Raw genomic sequence first — 23,181 nt, forward strand, 5'->3', positions numbered from 1 at the left:
ATAGGAACTGAAGGATGTACAAGAATTGAGAGATAATATCCATTGAGCAACCCGGGTAAGTCTTGTAATTCTTAGGATTCTTTGAAAAGATAGAGCGTATTAAAGTTTCTTTGAGCAGTGTCGATTAAGATTCTTGTGTTCTTAACTTGAACTTTACCACTAACTTCACTCACTTCATGGATGGTGACAAGATTGTAAACACTAACACTTACGAACGGTTGAAGCTTGCTCTCTGAACAATTCTAGAACGAGAAAAAGCTATAGAAAACCATTTTTCTCACATCAAAATAATAATATTCTCGAAATAATTCTCATAGCACTGAAATTCACACCAACCTCAATTTCTTACTATGAAAGTAAAATCTTTATGGCACATCACGCAGTCTCACCTTACCATTTATTGCAGATTTATCAACAGCCTGAGCGCTTTTTGGTTTGGAACTTTAGGCATTTGACTAAAGAGAGAAAACGTGAGTGGCTCAGAAAAAAGATTAAGGTAAAAAGGAAGAAGTGAAAAAAAAAGACATTAACACCCAAGTCACATTCATGTCTATAATTTCTAACTTATATACACCAAATCGACTGATGATGCCCCATTTGTGCAAAGCTTTGCATTTTAGAGATCCTGCTCATTTCTCTTCTGAAGGACTTTGCTCACTTGAATATCGATAGGCAGGGTCGAGTCATAGAGGAAAGGAGACTCCAGGAGGATAACTACCGTTCCTATGACGGAAGTCAGACCGAATAGCCAAAGAAGTAGACGATCCAGTACCATGGCCACAAAAGCCCACTCATCGTCCTCCTATAAGGAAAAATGAAAATAGCATTAAGCACTCTCATCAGTTCCCTAAGTCTAAATGCCTTTGATGTATACTGGTTAATAGCTGCCATCTTGAAATTGTGAAAACAACAGAGTGACTTTGCAACAGAGTCAATCTTTCTCAAAGAACAAATTGTGTGTGTGTGCCTCAATATCTGATCTCCAAATTGATTTATTGTTTAAATCAAGCTGCACGTGCCATGCCATGGACTAAATCATCAACACAAAAAATGGCAGCCTCACACTTCATTTACCAAACAGCCTCCTACACTGTCTGTTGCATGGTGAAAAATGGTAAACGCCTCTTGTCAAAATTTATTTCTGTTGCTCAGTTTATCAAACAAATTAACTGAAAGCAAATGTATTACATACCCAGTAGATTAATGAATACCAGGTAATAACTCTTGGAGCTAAATGGACTTTTACAGGTTTTATGAAATTTTTATTCAATCCACGTTAAAAGTAAGAAATACTAATATGTCAAAAAGTTTTCCCCAAACCTTTAATGTATTATGTCTGCACAATCATTCAAGTGTAACAAATAAGAATCACAAAGACGTGGGTTTTCATTATCAGACAATTACTGGAAACTATTTAATACAGCCCTTTTGCAGTCACCTTGTGCTGTGATGCAACACTTCCACTACACTTAGCATGTAAGCATGTGAGTCACCATCAGGATCTCATTCACAGTGTCCAAATGGCAAACTCATGAATTTAGACTTATCTTGGCTCTGAGAGCCATATTGGATGACAAAACTTTCATATTGATGATCATCAGTGAGATGAGATTTGGGTCTAGGGCTAAGATTTAGAGATCAACCAGCAGTCTTTACTTCACTGGGGAAGAGCTCAAATTCTCCAAGACTGTGAAATCATCCCCAAAGGTTAGACATTCCCAAGTTCTCTGCAAAGGTTTTAAGGTAGTTTGGTGCTCCATCATGACCATGAGCCGTTAGCTAGATTTGACTCCCTATGGTGTCTTCCTATTCCCCAAGAGGAGGTTGCCATTTTTACGCCATAAAAGAGAACCTGTGTGAATTGCAAATGGTGCTTAACATGTTTAAATTACAGGAAATTCTGGAAGTGTTCGAAGCAGGGCACACACACTGAGAGCGATGTATTGCTGCACAAGGTGACTACATCAAAGGGACAGAGTCTATTTTAAATCATGTACAGTAATAATGGAACTTCTGATCATAACTCATATAATCAAGAAATATCAGACAATGTCTGCAGATTTAAGAGATCAAATGAGTAACTCTCATTTTAGAAATATGTGCAATACTAGTTTAGAGCACTTCCTTGTGTTTATTCACATAGCCTACTGAATAAATCCACATAATTGATAATGACAGTAGTTTTGAATCAAATTTTCCTTCCATGTTCTGATGACTGTTTAAGTACATGATTATGACATGAATTAAAATTGAGGAAGGTAAATTAGAGGAGTATTTTATTAAACCGTTTACGTACAACGGCAAGACTTTTTAAAAGGAATTTTATTTATAATACAAAAAACCACTGGCAGCACCACCAAAAATCTTAATATTCCCTGCAATAATGTCATTCAGTTGAAATTTTTGGGTTGCTTAATAACCAAGTCAATAAAACATTGCAGCATTTTCAAAAGTAGTCAGCACAGGCTCGAAGAAATAAGCATAAAGTTTTCCAATGTCATTAAAAATTTTCCATCGTGGTATACTTATTACAGTTGCATTACCAAGTCTGGGAAAATTCTTTGATATATAAAGGCATAGAGCAAAAATTAATATTCAGAAGATTATAATGTATGGTCAACTCACATTGTAATTGACATAATTAATCATGTCAATGTTATTATGGAAGAATGCACGATGCCACCAACAGGCTGAATTCCCACTTTATTAATGTTATCACCAAGGTTGAACAGCAAATTTTTGTACTGTTAGAGCTACCTATCAGTGTAATCTACACCATTTAAACCACAGTTACTTTGCAAAACTGAACATTAGTAAGGCATACTGGAAAGTGAGGTACTAAATTATGAACTTACCTCATCAAATTTATCTTGCTGCACCATATGAAAATGGATAAACTTGACATTGTGGATTGCCCTTTGGATTTCCAAAGGGTAACGGGCCTGTGCCTCCTGAGGGATGTTGAAACACTCAGGCAATTCTCCGAAGGTGGCCTCAAAGGTGTTCCTGGGTAATCCAGGAGATCCAGCGAGTCCATCGGTTTCGACGCCTCCGGAACATATACCAGTAGCACCAAGGCCCCCAGTGGCTCCCATGGATCCGCCATGGTAGCCGCGATTCCCAAGACCCCCGAAACACCCTTCACCCGGTGGACGGAAACCATTGTATGAAGATCCTGAGGTAAAAAAATCGAGGTTGAGTTAAATAAACATGTTTCTCAACCACTCTGTCTCTCTTATCTATTCTTGGTTACTGTTGACATCCATATTTACTAAAATTCACTTGCGTGTCATCTTTGTCAATGAAATAATTAATTTGGGTCTTTTAAATAGGAAACAAAGAAATGAAGTGTATTCAGATGGATATCTGTTCCTAAGCATTTTCAGTTTCCATGTATGCGTGTTACCAGATCTTTGGTTTGTTCATCATGCCAGACTTCGATTTCTTACCTGGCCGATGTTGTTGCGGGGGTCGAATTCTTTCCCTCAGTGTACTGGCACCATTGCCATCGTGCCTTGGTGGAGGACGTTCTGGCAAATCTTGTCTCTCAGTAGTCACTTTCCCATTTCCATTTTTCGGTACTCGCATCAGGAGGAACCTCGGCAAATACTGGACAAATACCTGCCAAAAGTGCAATGCTTTGCTTTCATGGAGTGATATTGGTTGGTTTTTAAAGTTTGTTCTTAATGATAATTCTTCCACCATGTCGGAAAAAATTAAATAATATAGAAACGTTGTGCTGAAATTCTGACACACTTACCAGTCTAACCCATGGAGCCATTCGATGTGTCGATGGCTTCCGGTAGTGGATATTTAAAACGATGATAGTAACGAGAACACTAATGGCAACAAGTACCATTGTGAAGAGAAGGTACTTCCCAAGGAGAGGGACAGCCAAGGACGTGGATGGCATGATCTCAGAGATGAGCAAGAAGAACATGGTCTGGGAGAGCAAGATGCTGATGCAGAGACACACCTTTTCTCCAGAGTACACTGGCAAGTAAAATACCAATACCGAGAGATACTCCAGGGCAACGCATGGGATAATGAGGTTGACTGTGTAAAAAAGTGTCTTCCGCCTGAGTGTAATGTTGAAGTAAATATCTGAAATGAGATTAATAAAACATTAAGAGTTACTACACAAGGGTAAAACGTGGATTCCGTAACTCCTATGGTCGATTTGAAATTAGACTATTATTTTAGCTGCAGAATTACAACCCATCAAGAAAATACAGATATAATTAGAAAAATTGCCACTGTTATTTGTATACTTAAACTAAACCTAGCAGTTACAGTGAATTAGTGTTGTCACTCTTACTGCAGCCACATGCAATACGGCTAAAAAGTAAAAATTAATACTTTTAGAAGCCAGGATAATTGCGGAAAACATCAGTGAAGGCCTTCACTCATCGAGATAACAATTTTTTCTTCAAGTCAAAACAAGTGATGATAATTTTGCATTTCTCCGTGAACAGATAAACAGAGAGAAAGTATTATCGTTACTGTCGCGTAATTCGACTTTCAATTGATAATCGTTTATAGTGCGAGAATTCAACATTTTCAGGATTGCACAACTCTTAAAACTAAATAGTCTTTCTGATATCGTCAAGACAATAAATGTAACAAAACCAATCAGAAACTTCTCGATTGTTTTTAACTTATGATTATTTTAAAGTTACTTAATTTTGACAAGGAGAGCATTTGTGGACGAGGGATAATAAAAAAAAAATTGCAAATATTGAAAGTGCTGGTCTTCACAAATGTTTTACAAAACAAATATACATGAAAAAATCTGCTTAAATTCATTATCTACTTTACTGAAAATAGAAATAATAGAATTTGGGCGGTCCTGGGAAAGAATGAGGTTCCCTCTCAAAATAATGAATTAACCGAATGTTGGGTTAAATGCTCAGAGAATATGCGTCACGGCCAAATTAGGAAAACACAAAAGGCATATTGATTTAATAATACCCCTGACTGCCAACAAAAGATTAAACCTTTAATCAGTGACCCGTGCTTTTTGGGTGGGGGATAAAGAGGGCATAGGCTAAAAACAGCCGGCGTTAATTTGTAATTGTACTCTGCATTTTAACTGGATGTCCAGGCTGCATAAAAAGCCGGTGACCGTTGTCAACGACGTAAAATTCTGTTAATACGTAAACTCGGAATGGGTGAATCTAAAAATATATCGATTAAGGTTGAGATGTAATGTGTAAATTAAAGTACACGGATTACCTTAACTATATTTCTTATTGTGATAAATGCATTATGCATAGACATACGCATACACACACGCACATTACATATATATATATATATATATATATATATATATATATATATATATATATATATATATATTATTGGTATACTGAAACTGAAAGGCGAGTCAGTGTGTACTAAACTGTGTCTATTCGTTTGCTAAGATCTGAGAGTTGAAAGCAAGGAAGATTAACAATGAGAAACAAAAGTTATTCTCCTGTTTGAGGTAGTAGGCAAGAATGTTTCTCTTCGTATATATTTGCCATCTTCTGAAAGCGCCTTTCAGAGTAAACTGAAGAAGCAGAACAGGACAAGTATGTTCAGGCAACTTTAGATAACAATGGAAAATTAGTGCAGAATTCTTCCACATTTCATTAAGTTCTGATGCTTTTCAGTTGTTGCACTGTTAGCGTACTTGCCAATTGCATTAGCTGTTTCAGTTAAACTTTCTGCAGTTTCTTGACCTTTCATCAACCAATTTTTGCTCCCTGTACAGTTTTTCTTAATAGCACCCTTCCGTCATCTTCACTGCAGCAGCTCAGGAAGTCATAGTTAATTTCCTCTTGTAAGGCGTACACTGGTTTTGGTAGAGACTCATTACTGTTTTTGCGATTACCACTGTCATTGTTGTTGTCAGGCATGCTGATAGATATGTTGGCCTGTCCATTGTTCTCACTATCTTTGCTATGTTTTTGCCAGACTGCTTCGAATATCATCATGCAGCCTTGGTTTTACTTGCTCCTCTATATATTTTGTGAACTCCGGCTTATAGTTTCTTTCATTCAGAATGTTTAGTCCTTCTGAAGTATACAGCACATGATTCACTAGAGTACCAAGCACTTTCCCTTAGTAGTTATGATCCTTGCATTGCCTGATGCTTTCAGTAAGCAGCTTTTGAGGGCAACTTAATGAGGAATTACATCACCATGGGATGAATACTTAGAGCTATTTTGCTTTGTGATTTCACAGAAGGGTTAAAGTATGCAAAATTTCTCCAAAGTATCCCACTCATTAACACTTATCAATGGAAGCTCATGTATAGCAGTTTACAGCAAAATTTCTCTCTGCAGTGTGGATGTCCATTCAAGCTGAAGGTATATGCTGTTCCAGCATGCATTCACTGCACCAGAAATAGTGGTGTTTTCATTCCCTTCTCAGGCTGAATTTCTTTGAGCTCATTGTGAGCTACACTTCTGTGCACAGATACCACTGTTTTCCCTGGCTGAAAATTGGATCTTTCACAAAAATATCACAAGCTAAAATATTTTGCCACTCATCTTTAATTCCCCACTGTGTCATCAATGAATGAATCTTGAGTTCAATATTTTCTCCAGTGTGAGAGCCAGAATTAACGCTATTCCTTCTTTCGTATTTAGTGCTCATCCAGTGACATGTTAGTGACATGAATGACTACACAGAGTGAGATGAAGTCCAAATAACAGATATATATGATAGGGGAGGAGCATTCTTTGGGTCTAGTTCAGCTGCAATTTGTGATTTCAAGTTCTCATGTGCTTTAGGGAACATTACTTATGCAAAGTAACTCTGACAGGGAATCACATTTTTCAGATGAAGATGGGCAAGAAGTTCAGTGAAACTTTGTGACCTTCAACTATGTTGACAATGGCAATCACTGTCATATTTTTTTATGAAGAGGCGGAACACGGAGGTCATTGATATCCCATACTTTGTTCTGACTATAACTATCTTCCAGAGACGTCTATATTTGTTGTGCTTGTGACCTCCTCCTGGTTATATTTATTAGCATGCTTAGGGGAACCTCTCATTCCCCTGTTAATGCCCTTATGACACAGCTGTGATACTACTATCTCATCAGCTTGGTCGGCAACTGTATAATACTAACAAAAACGACATAGTAAGCATGACTGGGTGTCTCCAATATATGTAAATCTCTCAATAATAGTGATTATTAAAAGAATAGAGAACAATGACATCAGGCTTTTTTTCAGACCTAATGTATTTTAATCATAATTGAGTAGTTTAAATTGTAATTAGTATCACTTGGGCTATACCATTGTTTCCATACAGTAGTTAAGAATAGCCTAGATAATTTGGAAACATTGTTTCCAAAACAGGCTTCTTCTTCGTTTTTAACGTGCTTTTTTCCCATTTTTATATGGGGTAAGCACGATGCCTTCTTTTGAAGGACTTTGATTTGGCGGTGGGGTAGGCCGTAGCCTCGATCGGCTGCCCTGCCTGACATCACTTAGACCCCGGTAGCGAATGTGTACATGTATTGTACAGGCTAAATAGGAAAAATACGTGAGAGTGACTATCTGGTCTATAATTAATACAGTATTAGTTTTCCTACGCTGTAGTTTGCTCGACAGAAAAAAATTAAATATATATATATATATATATATATATATATATATATATATATATATATATATATATATATATAATGTAGAATCTACTGGTCACTTTTACCAGACACATATGTAATTCTAATAGCCACAATGCCCTCTTAACTTCTTGAATTCTTCACGCTTTTTTGGATATGCTTGTAACTATGAAGCCGTGACATCCAAACACAAGAAATTGAAAAGATTTGTGATTTGCCGGTCGCAGGAGACGAACCCGGGTCACCTTAATCACAAGGAGGTCACGTTGCCGACCTGACCACGAGAAGGATAAAAGTCTATTACCTGTCGTACATATATATACCTGTCGTTTTCAGATATATTTATTAGAGCTGGAATAGACCCATCCTCACCATCGTAGCCAAGTGGGCAATCATTTTTTATTGCTGAAATATATATGTAGAATCTACTGGTCACTTTACAAGCATATCCAGAAAAGCGCGAAGAATTCGCTTTTTGGAAGTTAAGAGGGCATTGTGGCTGACCACGAGAAGGATATGTAGAACCTGTCGTTTTCAGATATATTTGACCCATCTCACCATCAAGTGGGCAATCATTTTTGCCTTCTACAAGCATATCCAGAAAAGCGCGAAGAATTCGAGAAGTTAAAATTGTGGACATATGTGTCTGTAAAAGTGACCAGTAGATTCTACATATATATTTCAGCCTAAAAAACAATAAAAACGATTGCCCACTTGGCTACGATGGTGAGGATGGGTCTATTCCAGCTCTAATAAATATATCTGAAAATGACAGGTATATATATGTACGACAGGTAATAGACTTTTATCCTTCATGTGGTCAGGTCGGCAACGTGACCTCCTTGTGGTTAAGGTGACCCGGGTTCGTCTCCCGCGACCGGCAAATCACAAGTCTCTTCAATTTTTTGTGTTTGGATGTCACGGCTTCGTAGTTGCAAGCATATACAAAAAAGCGCGAAGAATTCGAGAAGTTAAGAGGGCATTGTGGCTATTAGAATTACATATATATATATTTTACACCAAATTATTCTATTCCTCTGCCCCCATCTACAAACTGTACAATACACAATGGATATACCCGCTTACATCATCACTATTGTAATTTCCTGTGTCTTTTGTCATCATCAAGGCAAAAGTGAAGACAAAGACGAAAATGGCAACCATTATCGTCTAATTATTCAGGGCTTTAGCTTTGAGGATAAGAAACGATACTATTGTAGGAATTAATATAACTATTGTTATCGTCTAATTAAGGGCTTTAGCTTTGAGGATAAGAAACGATATATATATAAGGAATTAAGAGAACTATTGTTTATATATATATAAAAAAATATATATATATATATATATATAATTATATATATATATATATATATATATATATATATATATATATATATATATATATATATATATATATATGTAGATTTACTTTTAAGAATGAATATAGTTGTAAATAAATAACTGAAACAAGAAATATTTAAACTCTATGTAGAAATTGCGTGATTTTACTTTACACTCCATGAGTAATATATATATAATTATATGTATACACATATACATAAATATATATATATATATATATATATATATATATATATATATATATATATATATATATATATATATATATATATATATATATATATATATATATATATATATATATATATATATATATATATATATATATATATATATATATATATATATATATATATATATATATATATATATATATACATATATATATATATGTATATATATATATTATATATATATATATATATATATATATATATATATATATATATATTTATGTATGTGTATACATATAATTATATATATATTACTCATGGAGTGTAAAGTTTAAAATCACATATTATTTATTTACAATTATATTCATTAGTAAATCTATATATATAATATATATATATAGTATATATATTAAATATTTAAATATATATATATTATATATATTTATATTATATATATGTATATATATATATTCATTCTTAAAAGTAAATCTACATATATATATATATATATATATATATATATATATATATATATATATATATATATATATATATATATATGTATATAATATATATATATATATATATATATTATATATATATATATATATATATATATATATATATATATATATATATATATATATGTATATATATGTATGTATATACTGTATATTCCCTTCCTGTTTTAGAAATGTCAACTAAAAACACGTGTCTTCCGTAGAGATTCATTTTTTCTCGTTTTAGTTAATTACTTATTACTATGTTCATTCTTAAAGTTAATCTACCTCTCTTGTCCCCCTACCCGCCTGCCTTTTCTCCCCCTCCCCCTCCCCCCGCTTTCCGAAGTGTCAGCTACCGCTGGTACTTAGGTAATTCCTTAATAGAACTGGTGTTCGTTATGTGTCAGCCACATGTCACGTAAGCTGCCTTATCTGACAGTTCCTTAATTGGAAGAGTAACTTAACTAAACCAGTACAAGGCTCTGTCACTTCCTTCGAAGAAGAGAAGTCAGAGGAAAGTACGTGAAGAGCTGAAATGACAACCGTATTAATCTATATGAGCTCACAAAACCCTTGGCGCAAATAAATTGGAAACCTGATCGTAGATAAGAAGGCAGTGATTCGGGTTATGGATTAGGATGTTACGTATTGCGCCTTTGATCAACTTCATTACTTGATTAAAATTCGAACGCATATTTATAAAAAAACATTATTTTATAGTATTGGGTATATTATAATGATATTAGAAATAAATACTACTTTCAGTTAAAATAACAAAATGAAAACGTGGAAACTTTAGATCTATTCATTTCATAACGTAAGAAATATAAAAAGATCAATATTTTCATCCCTTCCTGAAAGGCAGTTAGTGGTCTTTAAAATCGTTAAAAGAATTAAATGCGGTTTCCTTCTGCCCTAAAAGCAGTCTTTTCTTTCCTTCGTTTACTGAGAACAGTCATCTTTGATGCTAAAATCTTTTTCATACGAGTATATATATTATTATAAAACTCATTACTGGATATTTGAAATGTCATTTTTTTTGCACAAACTCTGCATCCACCTAAAAATATTTCTCTAATTACCATGCCCGTTAATATTTATATTAAAGTGTTATTCACTAACCTGAGCTGAATGAGAATTTTTCTGATCAAAGTTTGTTGGTCGTAAGCATGAATATTTGTATGTACGTATGGAGTAAAATTCTCACATTTTCGACAATCTCCAGAGCCACTATATAAACTAAAGCCAAACTTGGCATAGAACTTCCTTGGCTAAAAGGGGTTCAAGTTTGTTCAAATAAGAGCAACGCTACCAACCAGGGGGAGATAATTAAGAAACTGAGGATTAGATGGTATCATTCAAAAATCTCTAGAATTACTGTGCCAGAAATTACAAAACTTAAATGGAAACGTCCTTCTAAAATGGAGATTTAAGGTTTGTTCAAGCCATGGCCATTGTGCCAAGGGACCACAATAGGGGTTCATATATTTTACAAAAAACTTAAAAATCTCAGCAGCAGCAACAAAATAGCTTGTCAAATCAGAACGTACAATCATCCTTGGCTAGAGATTCAAGCTTCCTGAATGGCCTGGGTCTTGGATGGTACCAAACCAAGTTCCAAGGTCCTAAATAGGAATATGATTTTAGAAACTGTCTTAATTATATATTTGTGAGAGCATTAAGATCTGTGCACTGTATCCCATAAACCCCAATTTAGGGATATAGAATTTTGGCTAAAGGTTGGACCTATGAGGTCTTTCTGGGCTGAAAGGGAAATTGTCAGTAAGAAAGTTTGATAAGTGTAACAGGAGGAAAACCTCGCAGTTGCACTTTCAAACAATTGTTAGAGATAGCAGTTGCACTGTGAAACAATTGTTAGAGATCGCAGTTGCACTGTGAAACAATTGTTAGAGTAGGTGGGAAGTCATCTGGAAGACAATGTGAAGAGAGGTACAGTAAAAAGAACGAAAGAGGTTGCAGCTAGGGGCCGAAGGGACGCTGCAAAGAACCTTAAGTGCACCACGTGAGAGGTGTACTGTCGGCGCTACCCCTCTACGGGGTATTCTATCGCTTGTTATATTTGCTAAGTGTATCCTTAATCAGCTGGTATTTCAGCATGCGAAAAATCTTTTTTTTTTTAATTTCTGGGGTGCTGCTAAACATTTCTTTCATATGAACATGTAAGACCCCTATTGGTCTTACTCTCCTACTCTCATTCAGATAAAGATTAAATTGCATTTTTAATTCAAGGTTTGGTTTTGGAGTTCACCACTTTGCGGATCCACCACCCAATTCTGTCAAACTGCGACCTAACTTTCATCACATATTGTACATATGTTACACGATATCTAACTACCCTCAGTATCCTTTCTAAAAGTCAGGGAGTTTCAAGTGGTTATATATTTTTTAAATAATATGATGGTTAAGATGAACAAGAGAATGATGATGTGTTTTATCGATAAATATACGAGTTCCAAATAAATCTACCAGGCAGCTTAAAAGATAATAGCATTTCTCCGAGAATTCCAAAATATTTAATCTAAAAATTTACCTGGGAAAGGCTCCACGCAGCAGGGGTAGAATTTTTCATTTCTGATGGCTGGGACTTTCATAATATCCCACTCGACGGATGGGTAATACTCTCTCAAGTCAATACCTACTTCAACCCTTTCGGTACCTGGACTCTGGTCTAGGTGCTTCAGATCAACCTGGAAGTAAGCATAGAAGAGATCAAGTAAGTCTTCAGTTCTAAACCTGCAGTAAAATAAATTTCAGTGTATTTTGTTAAGAATAATTTCATCATATATATATATATATATATATATATATATATATATATATATATATATATATATATATATATATATATATATATATATATAATATATGTATATATAAATTTATATGTGTATATATATTATATAATTTATCTATATATAAATTTATATATATAAATATGTGTATATGTATAAAATATACATATATATAAAATATGTATACATATGTGTGCATGTGTATGTATGTATGTATATATATATGTATATGTATATGTATAAAGTTATAAAGTTCAGCATGCTGATGATGAGTCTTCAGTGTCGGTGTACGAAGAGGATAGGTTGTGGAATTATCATTTAACATACAGCTGTAAAGTATAGATTGGAAACTGAGTTTTCTTCTGAGCTACCCAAACTTACGGAAACAGCTTAATGATGGAGAAAATATATGTAAATTTGAATAAATATCCATAATTACGTACATCCATACACACACACACACACTAAACGCAAGCTCGCGCACGTTCATATTCTCACACTCATATTTATATTCGCATATTATATTATATATTCCTAATTAATATCTTTTTATTGGTGGTTTTTACAGAAATTTTAATTCAGTTATTTTAGGTCAGTACCAAGGTTACCGTACAATTGGCCATTTGGTGTAAATATTAAGATGTCAGGATATAGGGAGTGACGACATGCTGTTGATGACATGAAGTGGCTAAACACACACCACACCACATAAGGGATGTATAGATGATTATATTATATATATATATATATATATATATATATATATATATATATATATATATATATATATATATATATGTATATATATACACACACATATACACATCAGCACTATGTGTTCACTCCCTATATCCTGACATCTTAATACTTACACCAAATGGCCAATTGTACTGCAACCTTGGTACTAACCTAAAAGAACTGAATTAAAATTTCTGTCAAAAAGATATGAATGAATTAAGTTATTTTCTACACCCTTGTTCCAGAAAGGGTGACTGAGCAATATGTCAAGCCTCATTTTTCCCGGATTATCACGCTCTACATAACTTGTTGCATTATGAGTAGAAGAAAAAAAAATATACCATTAATATCACATTAATGAGCACTTAGTATGAAATGCAACGACTTACAAAAGTATGTACGTTAGAAAGATATATATATATATATATATATATATATATATATATATATATATATATATATATATATATATATATATATATATATATATATATATATATATATATATATATATATACTGTATATATATATATATATGTGTGTGTGTGTGTATGTATGTATGTGTGTATGTTTGTGTATATATCTATTATATATATATATGCATGTGTGTTTTGTAACGACCAGCAGCCACAATGTCCTTTGACTCCTCTATTTCATGTTATTTTAAGATATACTTTCTGATTAATGTAGGTTTTGTAATCTGTATCAGGTAAAGGATGAAAATAACCACCTTCTACAGTGGAAACTGAGACCATACTTTAAACAACTTATTAGTGAAGACAATTTGCGAGTGAAGTGCGGCTGCAGGACATGATATATTATGAGAAATAAGAAAGGAAAAGCGGGGTGAAAAAAGTTTTTGTAGATTTCAAAGTAAATCAGAGGAAATACTTTATTGGGAAAAAGTCTTTTTAGGAATATAAATGCAGAGAGACAGGTTAATGTACGAGTGGATCTAGGTGTAACAGAAGGAATGGGACATCCTGTTCAGAAGAAAATGCAGTACTTTTGTGTCTACCAAGTGTGGCCTGGACGTGTCCCATAATCACTCTCTCACATGCAGAAACCCTCTGTATGTTACCCCCACCTAACATACAGATCTGCATGGTACAAGTTGATAGGGTTAGATACATTAAGAAGTGTTTGCTCAGGACTGAAGGAGGCCAAGTTAAATGCTGATTCATGGGAAGCGCTAGAAGATAACGATATACTGTGGTATGGTGGCAAAAATGGCTCAACAGGCCGTGTAAGTCAAGTCAGAACAAGGTAAGACGAATAACTAAGAGGGGTAATTACTCTTTTGATGAGGATAAAAGTGACAGGATTAACTGTACGAGGAATAATGGCAGTGTATAATGTTAACTGTTATGGGGGATTAAAGCCATCTGAGGAAAGAGAAACAGACTTAAGAGGTAAAAGTTTGAATATTTTGTTCTTAGTTTTAGGGCCCTTTATGGAAAATTATTGATTCCATACATTGCAACTATTTTGTTTAACGGTTGGAGGAAATTCTAAAAATCTGAAGTCAATAAATAAGCCACTGTCGGGGAAATGTGGCTTCGAACACTATTTGAGCATCTGGTATTTTTGGAAATTGTATTTACCTTTAAGACACCTTTTTCATTCTGTCACCCCTTCTGACTCAAGGGTTCATGTCCTCAAGAACCTAGAACTTTATTATTCTTCATATACATTCTTCATGTGGCGTAATATATATATATATATATATATATATATATATATATATATATATATATATATATGTATATATCAATAATATGGGATCAACCATATGGTTCGATTGATACTACAACCCTGATCGGTGGAAAATGTATATGAAGAAGGCAAACGACTTATATACGTATACTGTGTAAAGTTGGAAAGCAGTTATTTCGGGGATTATAAACAGCAGTTTGCTTGATAGTCATGTGATATATTGAAATGAAGACGACTGATCTGGGCTTCATATATGATTTCTTTGGATATATTATCGAGGGTTCTCAGGTCCACCTAGCTGGGTCACTTGTTTGGTACAAATTTCAAGGTAATCTCACTATCAATTTCCGGCTTGAATTGCCCATGGAGCAGTTTTTTGTTTATTATTAGTATTATATTATTACTGACTAATGAAGATATATTTCAAAATGTTCCTTTACTGCGGACAAGTGCCTCTGAAAAGCAGCCAGAACAAACGCCATTCAATGGTGTGATGCAAATATTACATATGCATACAAATCCCTTATTTCTCTAAAATAGTATCTCATTGCTACTATGCGTTCCAATAACAGTAGTGTCGAATGCCCAGCAATATTTCTTACACATCTGGAAGCTATTCGTAAATACTGTATTCAGTTCATTCTGTTGTTTAAAAATACATACGTTAGTGGGGCAGATAACAGAAAAATCGTGCAAATGATGATACAAGCATCAAATTTGGCACAAGTGTCCTCCAAGGTATACTAATCAAATCTGCCCGATTGGCCAATTGAAAATCCAAGATGGCGGCCATTTTCAAGATGGTAGCCAAAATGACCACCCAAAGTAGATGTTTTGCATAGAAATATTTGATCTGCATGATCTAAGTGTGGATTCCTATGTTTTGAAGCCTGCTGAACTACATTTTCCTGTTTAAAAAGCACTCTGAGACATATTTTTCAAGATGACCACTAAGACGTTTGTCTTTCTTTACATAAGTTTTGTTCCGGCTAGTACATTTTCAAAGTTATGCATACCATGCTGCTGTTTGTCGATCTGCTACTGTTCACATATGCAGCTGCAGAGCAATGTGCAGGAAGCTCTGCCTGAGAGCACTTGCATCTTCCTTTGCAAACCTTCTTACAGGAGCACTTTGTCAATTCTTGACAGCTTGCTGCAATTGGTGGTAGTGTTGTCCAATGTATCTGCCATGCTTCTCTTTTCTGTGTCCACCCCCATTCAGCTGGACTGCTCATGTGTGGATTGCAGTGGGTTGCCTGGCCCCAGATGATCCCAGCCAGGTAGGCTGCATGCTTTGCATGTTCTCTGAGGGCTGCCTGTGTTGGTGGAATTGAGTTGTACGGCCTCTGCTTGCAGGCAAACAGATCTAGTCTTGCTTTGTCCACACCAGTGGCTGCGCTTCATTGTCATACATGAGGACAACGAATCTTTCCAGCCTCTGCATGTCAAGATCACGAATCAATGTTGGATGCTGGCTGAGACTGATGAATGTTTCAGTAATATCATCAAATACATTCCAAGTCTGCCATGCAGATTTCTTCGCTTTCCCACGGAAGGCAGACACAATGTCACATCCAGTGAATGCGTGAAAGTAGGGGATCCCTCTAGCTTTCTCAAGCCCAATTGCAGAAACTACCTCATGGACTGGAATCCATCGCATATGGGCTCCTTGGCCAAAGGCAATCCACATTTCCTGAAGACTTAGTTTCTGGAAGGATGGCAGTACAGACATTGCTAAGCCAACACATCTGTGTCATTAGCCTTGATGATTATAGACTTACTCCTGTCAGTCGTTGCATCCATAGCATAGAAGTTGTGATATAGCAAAGTCTGATTTCGACGCTCCATGATGGAGTTGGGACTTGATGTCTGCACCATGTTTGATCATGCATACAAACTGAAGCAGTGATGGTAGCACAGCCTGTTCTAAGTCTTTGTCATGAAAATAGCTGCTGAAATTCGACTTCTGACGGAGCATGTCTTGTCTTATTATCCCAGTGGCTTTTGCTAGACGGATCGCTTCACCATAATGGGATGCTTCTGATAGGGTTGAACCTACATCAGTTTCAACAGCCAACAGAACTTCTCGTCCTTGGCGATTAGCTTGCAGCTGTGGAATATGCAAGTGCAGCTGATCCTTGAGTTGAGTAGGATAAACATCAAGTGAGTCAACACCAAGCTGTTCCAGCCTCTGCTTGTAAAGCTTGGTCAAATCAGCAAGCTTGAAAATCGGTGGTCTCTCACTGGCATTTTTCACCTCGATGTAGGTGACTAGTTCAGAGAAAGCAATCGGATATGCATCCTTCCAGTGTTCCTGTGCTTTTTCTTGCTCCCGCACCTTTAGGTATGCCCGTTCTCGGTTATACAATGCCACCAAACAGCCAGGGTGATATTTCACTTCTTGGGCTATGACATCTCCTGCACTTAGTTTGGCGAGAAGTTTTGAATCACTGAGTGGTTTGGCACATTCATTTATTCTCCTATTCACTTGCATTGTCATTGCTTCTCTAAGCTCCCCTCCTTCAGTTTCGCAGAGGGAGCATTCTTTTGTTTTAGTTTCTTGGAGCTTTCGTGGAATCTTACTTCTACTGCCCTCATCACTAGTACCTACATGACTTGCTCTTTTTTTCAGCTTGGTGTAACTTTGTGTTGTTGAACAGAAGCCTGCAACTCTCATGATATTGTGCCTTATTTTTTCTCAACGTTTCCTCTATCCCAGAACCTTCGTCAAGTCTTGCAGGGTCTAGCTTGATTGGTAGCGCATTGAGTGAGTGAAATAGAGGAATATTCTTTGCCAGGTTGGTATATCCATCATCCCCTCTTCTGGCAGGATTGGCCTGGGGAGATTTTAGATCTTCTTTCTTAACCTCCTGACATAGGCAACACTTGGTCCAGTCTGTTTTCCATGATCATCCAATAGAGCTCGTATCCATGATTACGATGACATTCAGGGTCGAGGGTTTATCCTTTTACCACCCTGTACATGTAATAGTATAATAGGCTTCTTATGTCCTGTAATTTACAATAGGCACTTTCTGTGTGGGATACAACTAGGTTCTTGCACTGTGCCATACACCTAGTCCGATCGTTCATCCAGTGTCATAAGTCCCATGCGATCTGTACACCATCCAGATAACTAAAACCCTGTTATCCTTGGTTCGGCTCTCCCGCGCTTGCACGTCCTGTCCATTCAGGTGCGGCTGCCTAACTGATTTGAGGTTGATTAGGCAGTCAGTATTTGGGATACTAGTAGATTGTTGCAGCATGATGCCAACATAAATTTCCTACTTAGCTGACACCGAACCCCATGCTGAGTTTCACAGCAGTGATGTCACCAATGTGCCTTGGTAGTGCCCGACAATCACTCCTTTAATACAATGTCTTAACCATGTTATAAACTAGAAAATATACATCAGCAGGCTTAAAAACATAGGAATCCACACTTAGATCATGCAATTCGGACAACTACAAATATTTCTAAGCAAAACATCAACTTCGGGTGGTTATTTTGGCGGCCATCTTGAAAAATGGCCGCCATTTTGGATTTTCAATTGGCCAATCGGGCAGATTTGATTAGTATCCCTTGGAGAACAATTGTGCCAAATTTGATGCTTGTATCATCATTTGCACGATTCTTCTAAAAAATTACTCTTATCCGCCCCACTACGTAGCAAACTCCCGATTCACATTTACGATAACTATCCTTTCTGCTGTCTTCAACATACGAGCAATTTTATTTGTTTTTAGCTTGCGGGACCTGTGTAATAAGGATTAACTTGCTTTAATGAAAAGTTTCTCGATAATAATAATTTCGGGGTAAAATAATTGGGAAAGATGCTAACGAATGGGCTCAAATTCTTGCACAAAGTTATGAAAACTTGTGAGCTAAGAAAGTTTATTTCTTTAAAAGATTTGAAAGAAAAAGACTGTCATGAAATATTATGATGAGCAAGGAAACGAATATAAGAAAATAAGGAAAGCTTGCTTTCTGTGATAGTTAAAGGCTGACAATGAATCTTTTCTTATGAAGAAAATGTTTGGAAAGCACAGTGACCTACTTAACATTTGTTATACAGCCAACATCATCCCAAAAAAATTTGTCATACCTGAAAGCCGTCGTAGGTCCAGGACCCAAATTTCATAAAACAGTCTTGTTGATCAAAAGGAAAATAACGAACGTCGATTTCACAAGATGATTTAAAGATTGCAGGAGGGGACCAATGGACGTGGCCGTTGTGGTGAAGGACAGCCTTGGTCATCGTGGTAATGATGTATTCTCCATCGGCGCTGTAAAGAGAGTAGAAGGAAGTATGTTAGCAAAAGTTTAACGATTTTCCCATAATTGTGTGATAAATATAAATTTGACTGCAAATTCTTGAGGAGAGAGAGAGAACGCATTATTTAGTCGAATGCCATCCCAACTATTTTATCTAAAATATTCTTTAAGCACACTAAATTTTTTATTGAAACTTTTATTTTTAACTAAACGTGAAGACTGCAAGCACTGTTTGCATTGCAACGTAAACACAGGCATTACTCCAAATCGTCTGGGGAATTTCGACATTATCTGAGAGTTCAATACAGAATGGTTTCCTCGTCATGTGTGCAGCAATAAAAACAAGAGAAAGCCTATAATCATTCTTCACGTCGGATTCACGTACGACAGTTGTTGGATTTCACCAATAACTAAAAACGACGTTTGGTTGTAATGATGATTTATTACGCAGATGCCATACGTAAAAGTTAATCCGAATACCGAATGTCATGCTTCATTCTTGCTTAAGGTGGTCTGAGGTATAGGTATTGCAGCATTCTCTCTCTCTCTCTCTCTCTCTCTCTCTCTCTCTCTCTCTCTCTCTCTCTCTTCTATCCGAGTATCGCCTGCCAAATTGGAAATACAAAACGAACGTCGATGACGCTGAAAGAAATGTTAGGATGTCGGTATCCGGGTGGTAGGAGAAATTCCGATTTGTTTTTTTTTTCTTTTGCTCTTGTTTTTCTACTATATTTTCCATTTTTAAGAATATCCGGCAGTGGCAATATTTATTACCAATAACCATCAGATTACTAATTATGGGGACTAAATAATATTCTTTGCTTTATCGGTGGCATTTATAACTGACGGAAGTTATAAATGAAGAAATATGACCCATAACGGAGCGCGTTTAGAACAATAACATTGTTATACTGACACAGACAAAAAAAAGTGTAGAGAAAGAATGTAGATGTATTGTGTAAATATACACAATCCACATATAAACGTGTACCTGACTCTTCACTGTTTATTCATTCATGTGACACTGACTGAAATTATTTTATGATCGAGAGTGAATAACTTTCATATGCAATATTTGTGCTCCGTACAACCACGAAGATAGATAAAACGTTACTCTAGTTGGGAATCCAGCGTTTAATGATATAATCACGCAATAGCATGTTGTGAATAGCGTAAACTTTTTCTTTGTTCATATTTTCCAGCTTCCGCTACCGTTTTTGATATCTCAGTTTCCGATTTAGTTATACATTTTCTTTGCCCTGACGAGAAAACGGGTCTTTGACGTTTCTGAACGGCTGCCTCACAGCGCTGTATACCGGTCATGTTTTGTCGGAAACGAATGGCTGTCGCAAAATTACCTACGAGGACGTTCGGAGGATGTCGCATAGCTCTCTCTCTCTCTCTCTCTCTCTCTCTCTCTCTCTCTCTCTCTCAGAACATAAAAGAGTATAATATATATTTTTCACATTACGCGCTGCCACGAGAGCATTATTGCATCGTGATGAGTGAAAAGAATCTCTCTCTCTCTCTCTCTCTCTCTCTCTCTCTCTCTCTCTCTCTCTCTCTCTCTCTCTCTCAGAACATAAAAATGTATAATATATATTTTTCACATTACGCGCTGCCACGAGAGCATTATTGCATCGTGATAAGTGAAAAGAATCTCTCTCTCTCTCTCTCTCTCTCTCTCTCTCTCTCTCTCTCTCTCTCTCTCTCTCTCTCTCTCTCTCTCTCCGTGTTCTCTTGGAAATACTTATGCGAAAACTGTTTCTTAACTCGACTGCATTACGAATATGTAGCCCTGAATACATGCAGATGAAAGTTATAAGATTAGGAACACAGGCGAGAGAAGTTAAGTTTCTAAACGTGTAATAGACAATGCATTTGAAGTGGCAAAAATTGCTTTGTATGACAACAAAAAATGAACTTATAACACAAAAAACTTGCTCTTACTACCATGTAATAATAATATCAAAGACATACCAGCATCTACTTAAAACTTTGGACCTAATGTAGCACTGAAGAACAACAATAAAAGAATGAGACATGTACTTATAAAGAACTCTCCCGACAAAAGTAATGGATGTGTATATCAATTCAATACAAGTCTAATGATAACTTTTATATTGGTTAAACTGGAAAAGAGACTAGAACAGCATAAAAAATGTGTACGATATGCAATTGAACAAGGGAATTTCCGTACATATTAAGGAAAGCACTCATACAATCAACAGAGCAGGGGCAAAAAAGATAGTTTTTTCTAAATAGTTTATTCTATTTATGCACCTGAAAGAAACATCATTGAGAATAGTTTTATCAAAGAAAGCTTATATATGAATATGTATTCACAGTCAAGGCACATAGAATCTTGATCCATTAATTTCATAAGAAATATGTAAAACGTTCGATTTTTAAGGAAGGTGGTAGATCTAAAGGGGAAAAGGATAAGTAGATATGTAAACAGTGCCTGACCGCAAGTATAAATGAGAGTAAAGCCCTGTCCACACTAGTGGGCACTGCCCGACGGGAAACAGTTCCCATAACCTGTTCCACTAAACTTATCGACCGAGTATGGAGACAGAACGATGAGATTGTCTGGTAACACTGCTTCAGAAGCGAGAGAAAATATAAACAGCCGGAAGTGCCCGTCGGGCATGCCCGCTAGTGTGGATAGGCCATAAAGCTCCACCCCATGGCGCCTGACAGGTGTGGTTTTTCGGTTTCCAACGTCTGTATTTTTGTTTGTACTGTCCCCAGCATATATATTATGAATTTCTTCCACTATGTTTATTATCAGTTCTTCGTCAATGGCTAACAAATAAAGCCGAAACCAGTCAGGAGAGAGAGAGAGAGAATCTACTGGTTACTTTTTACCAGATAAATATGTAATTTTAATAAGTGTAATGCCATCGTGGTAAGGTCGGCAACTTGACCTCGGTCTGCCACAGTCATCAGAATTACTTCATATTCCTGCATTTGGATCTAAGGCTTTGTATTGACCAGAATGTCCAAACATTGGGATAATTCGAAAAGTTAAGAGGGCATTGAGGTTACTACAAAAATCTCATATACAGTATAATATATATATATATATATATATATATATATATATATATATATATATATATATATATATATATATATATATATATATATATATATATATATATATATATATATATATATATATATATATATATATATATATTTGCCATACACCTTTTTCCTATTATGTAAGTTAGTGCCAGAAGGTGTAACCTTGTAGCGTTAGGCCATGCCCCGTGGCACAAGGCCTGTTTTTGGTGGTCACCCATCAAAATACAGTCAGCCCAGCCAGGAACCGTGTGGTAATCGTTCAGGTTTGCTGGGTCCGTGTATTCCTCGCCAGCCACTAGTTCCCGCAATAAAAAAGGGTGTAGGGATAGCAACCAAAGGGGAAAAGTATATACATACATACATACATACATACACACATACATATATATATTATATATATAAACTTTATATATATATATATATATATATATATATATATATATATATATATATATATATATATATATACACACACAGTATATGTGTGTGTGTGTGCAAACGCGCATCTAGGAATTTCTCCGAAGTTTCATTGAAGTTCAATAATACGGAAAATAATACATGATGGTTACATATTTACAGTCTTGCTATGCCAAGATGTGCAAATTAAAAAAAATGCAATTACATTAAAACTTTATTTTTTCACCTTTAAGTTCCGCTTTTATGTGGGATCTAAATTCTTTGCTTGTTTTTGTCACTTTTTAATCATTGCTTCATGCTTAAATTTAATGCTTTTCGTGCTTGGCTACTTTTAACTTTCGACTTTAAGTGGTATCTTTTTTCTAGCCTCCTTTTAAGTTTCAGTTTTATGTAGAATCTTAATAATTTTGTATTTGGTCTCATTTTGAATTTGGATTTTAGCACTTAATGCTTTTCGAAT

The 23,181-nt window shown here is 35.6% G+C and overlaps 1 protein-coding gene across 1 annotated transcript in view; it reads right to left on the minus strand.

Annotated features, from left to right (window-relative positions):
- Window positions 1–538: 538 nt before the first annotated feature.
- The window catches only part of nAChRalpha2 (nicotinic acetylcholine receptor alpha2), a 199,749-nt gene continuing 177,106 nt past the window's right edge, over window positions 539–23,181 (minus strand). The window contains exons 3-8 of the mRNA XM_067123828.1: window positions 19,042–19,222; window positions 12,220–12,376; window positions 3,761–4,104; window positions 3,450–3,621; window positions 2,856–3,175; window positions 539–802 (exon numbers count right to left, since the gene is read on the minus strand). Coding sequence (XP_066979929.1) covers window positions 617–802; window positions 2,856–3,175; window positions 3,450–3,621; window positions 3,761–4,104; window positions 12,220–12,376; window positions 19,042–19,222 — 1,360 coding nt within the window. The 3' untranslated portion in view covers window positions 539–616. The remainder of the gene's footprint in view (window positions 803–2,855; window positions 3,176–3,449; window positions 3,622–3,760; window positions 4,105–12,219; window positions 12,377–19,041; window positions 19,223–23,181) is intronic.

This window comes from Macrobrachium rosenbergii, chromosome 21, assembly GCF_040412425.1.
Source record: "Macrobrachium rosenbergii isolate ZJJX-2024 chromosome 21, ASM4041242v1, whole genome shotgun sequence".
NCBI lineage: Eukaryota > Metazoa > Arthropoda > Malacostraca > Decapoda > Palaemonidae > Macrobrachium > Macrobrachium rosenbergii.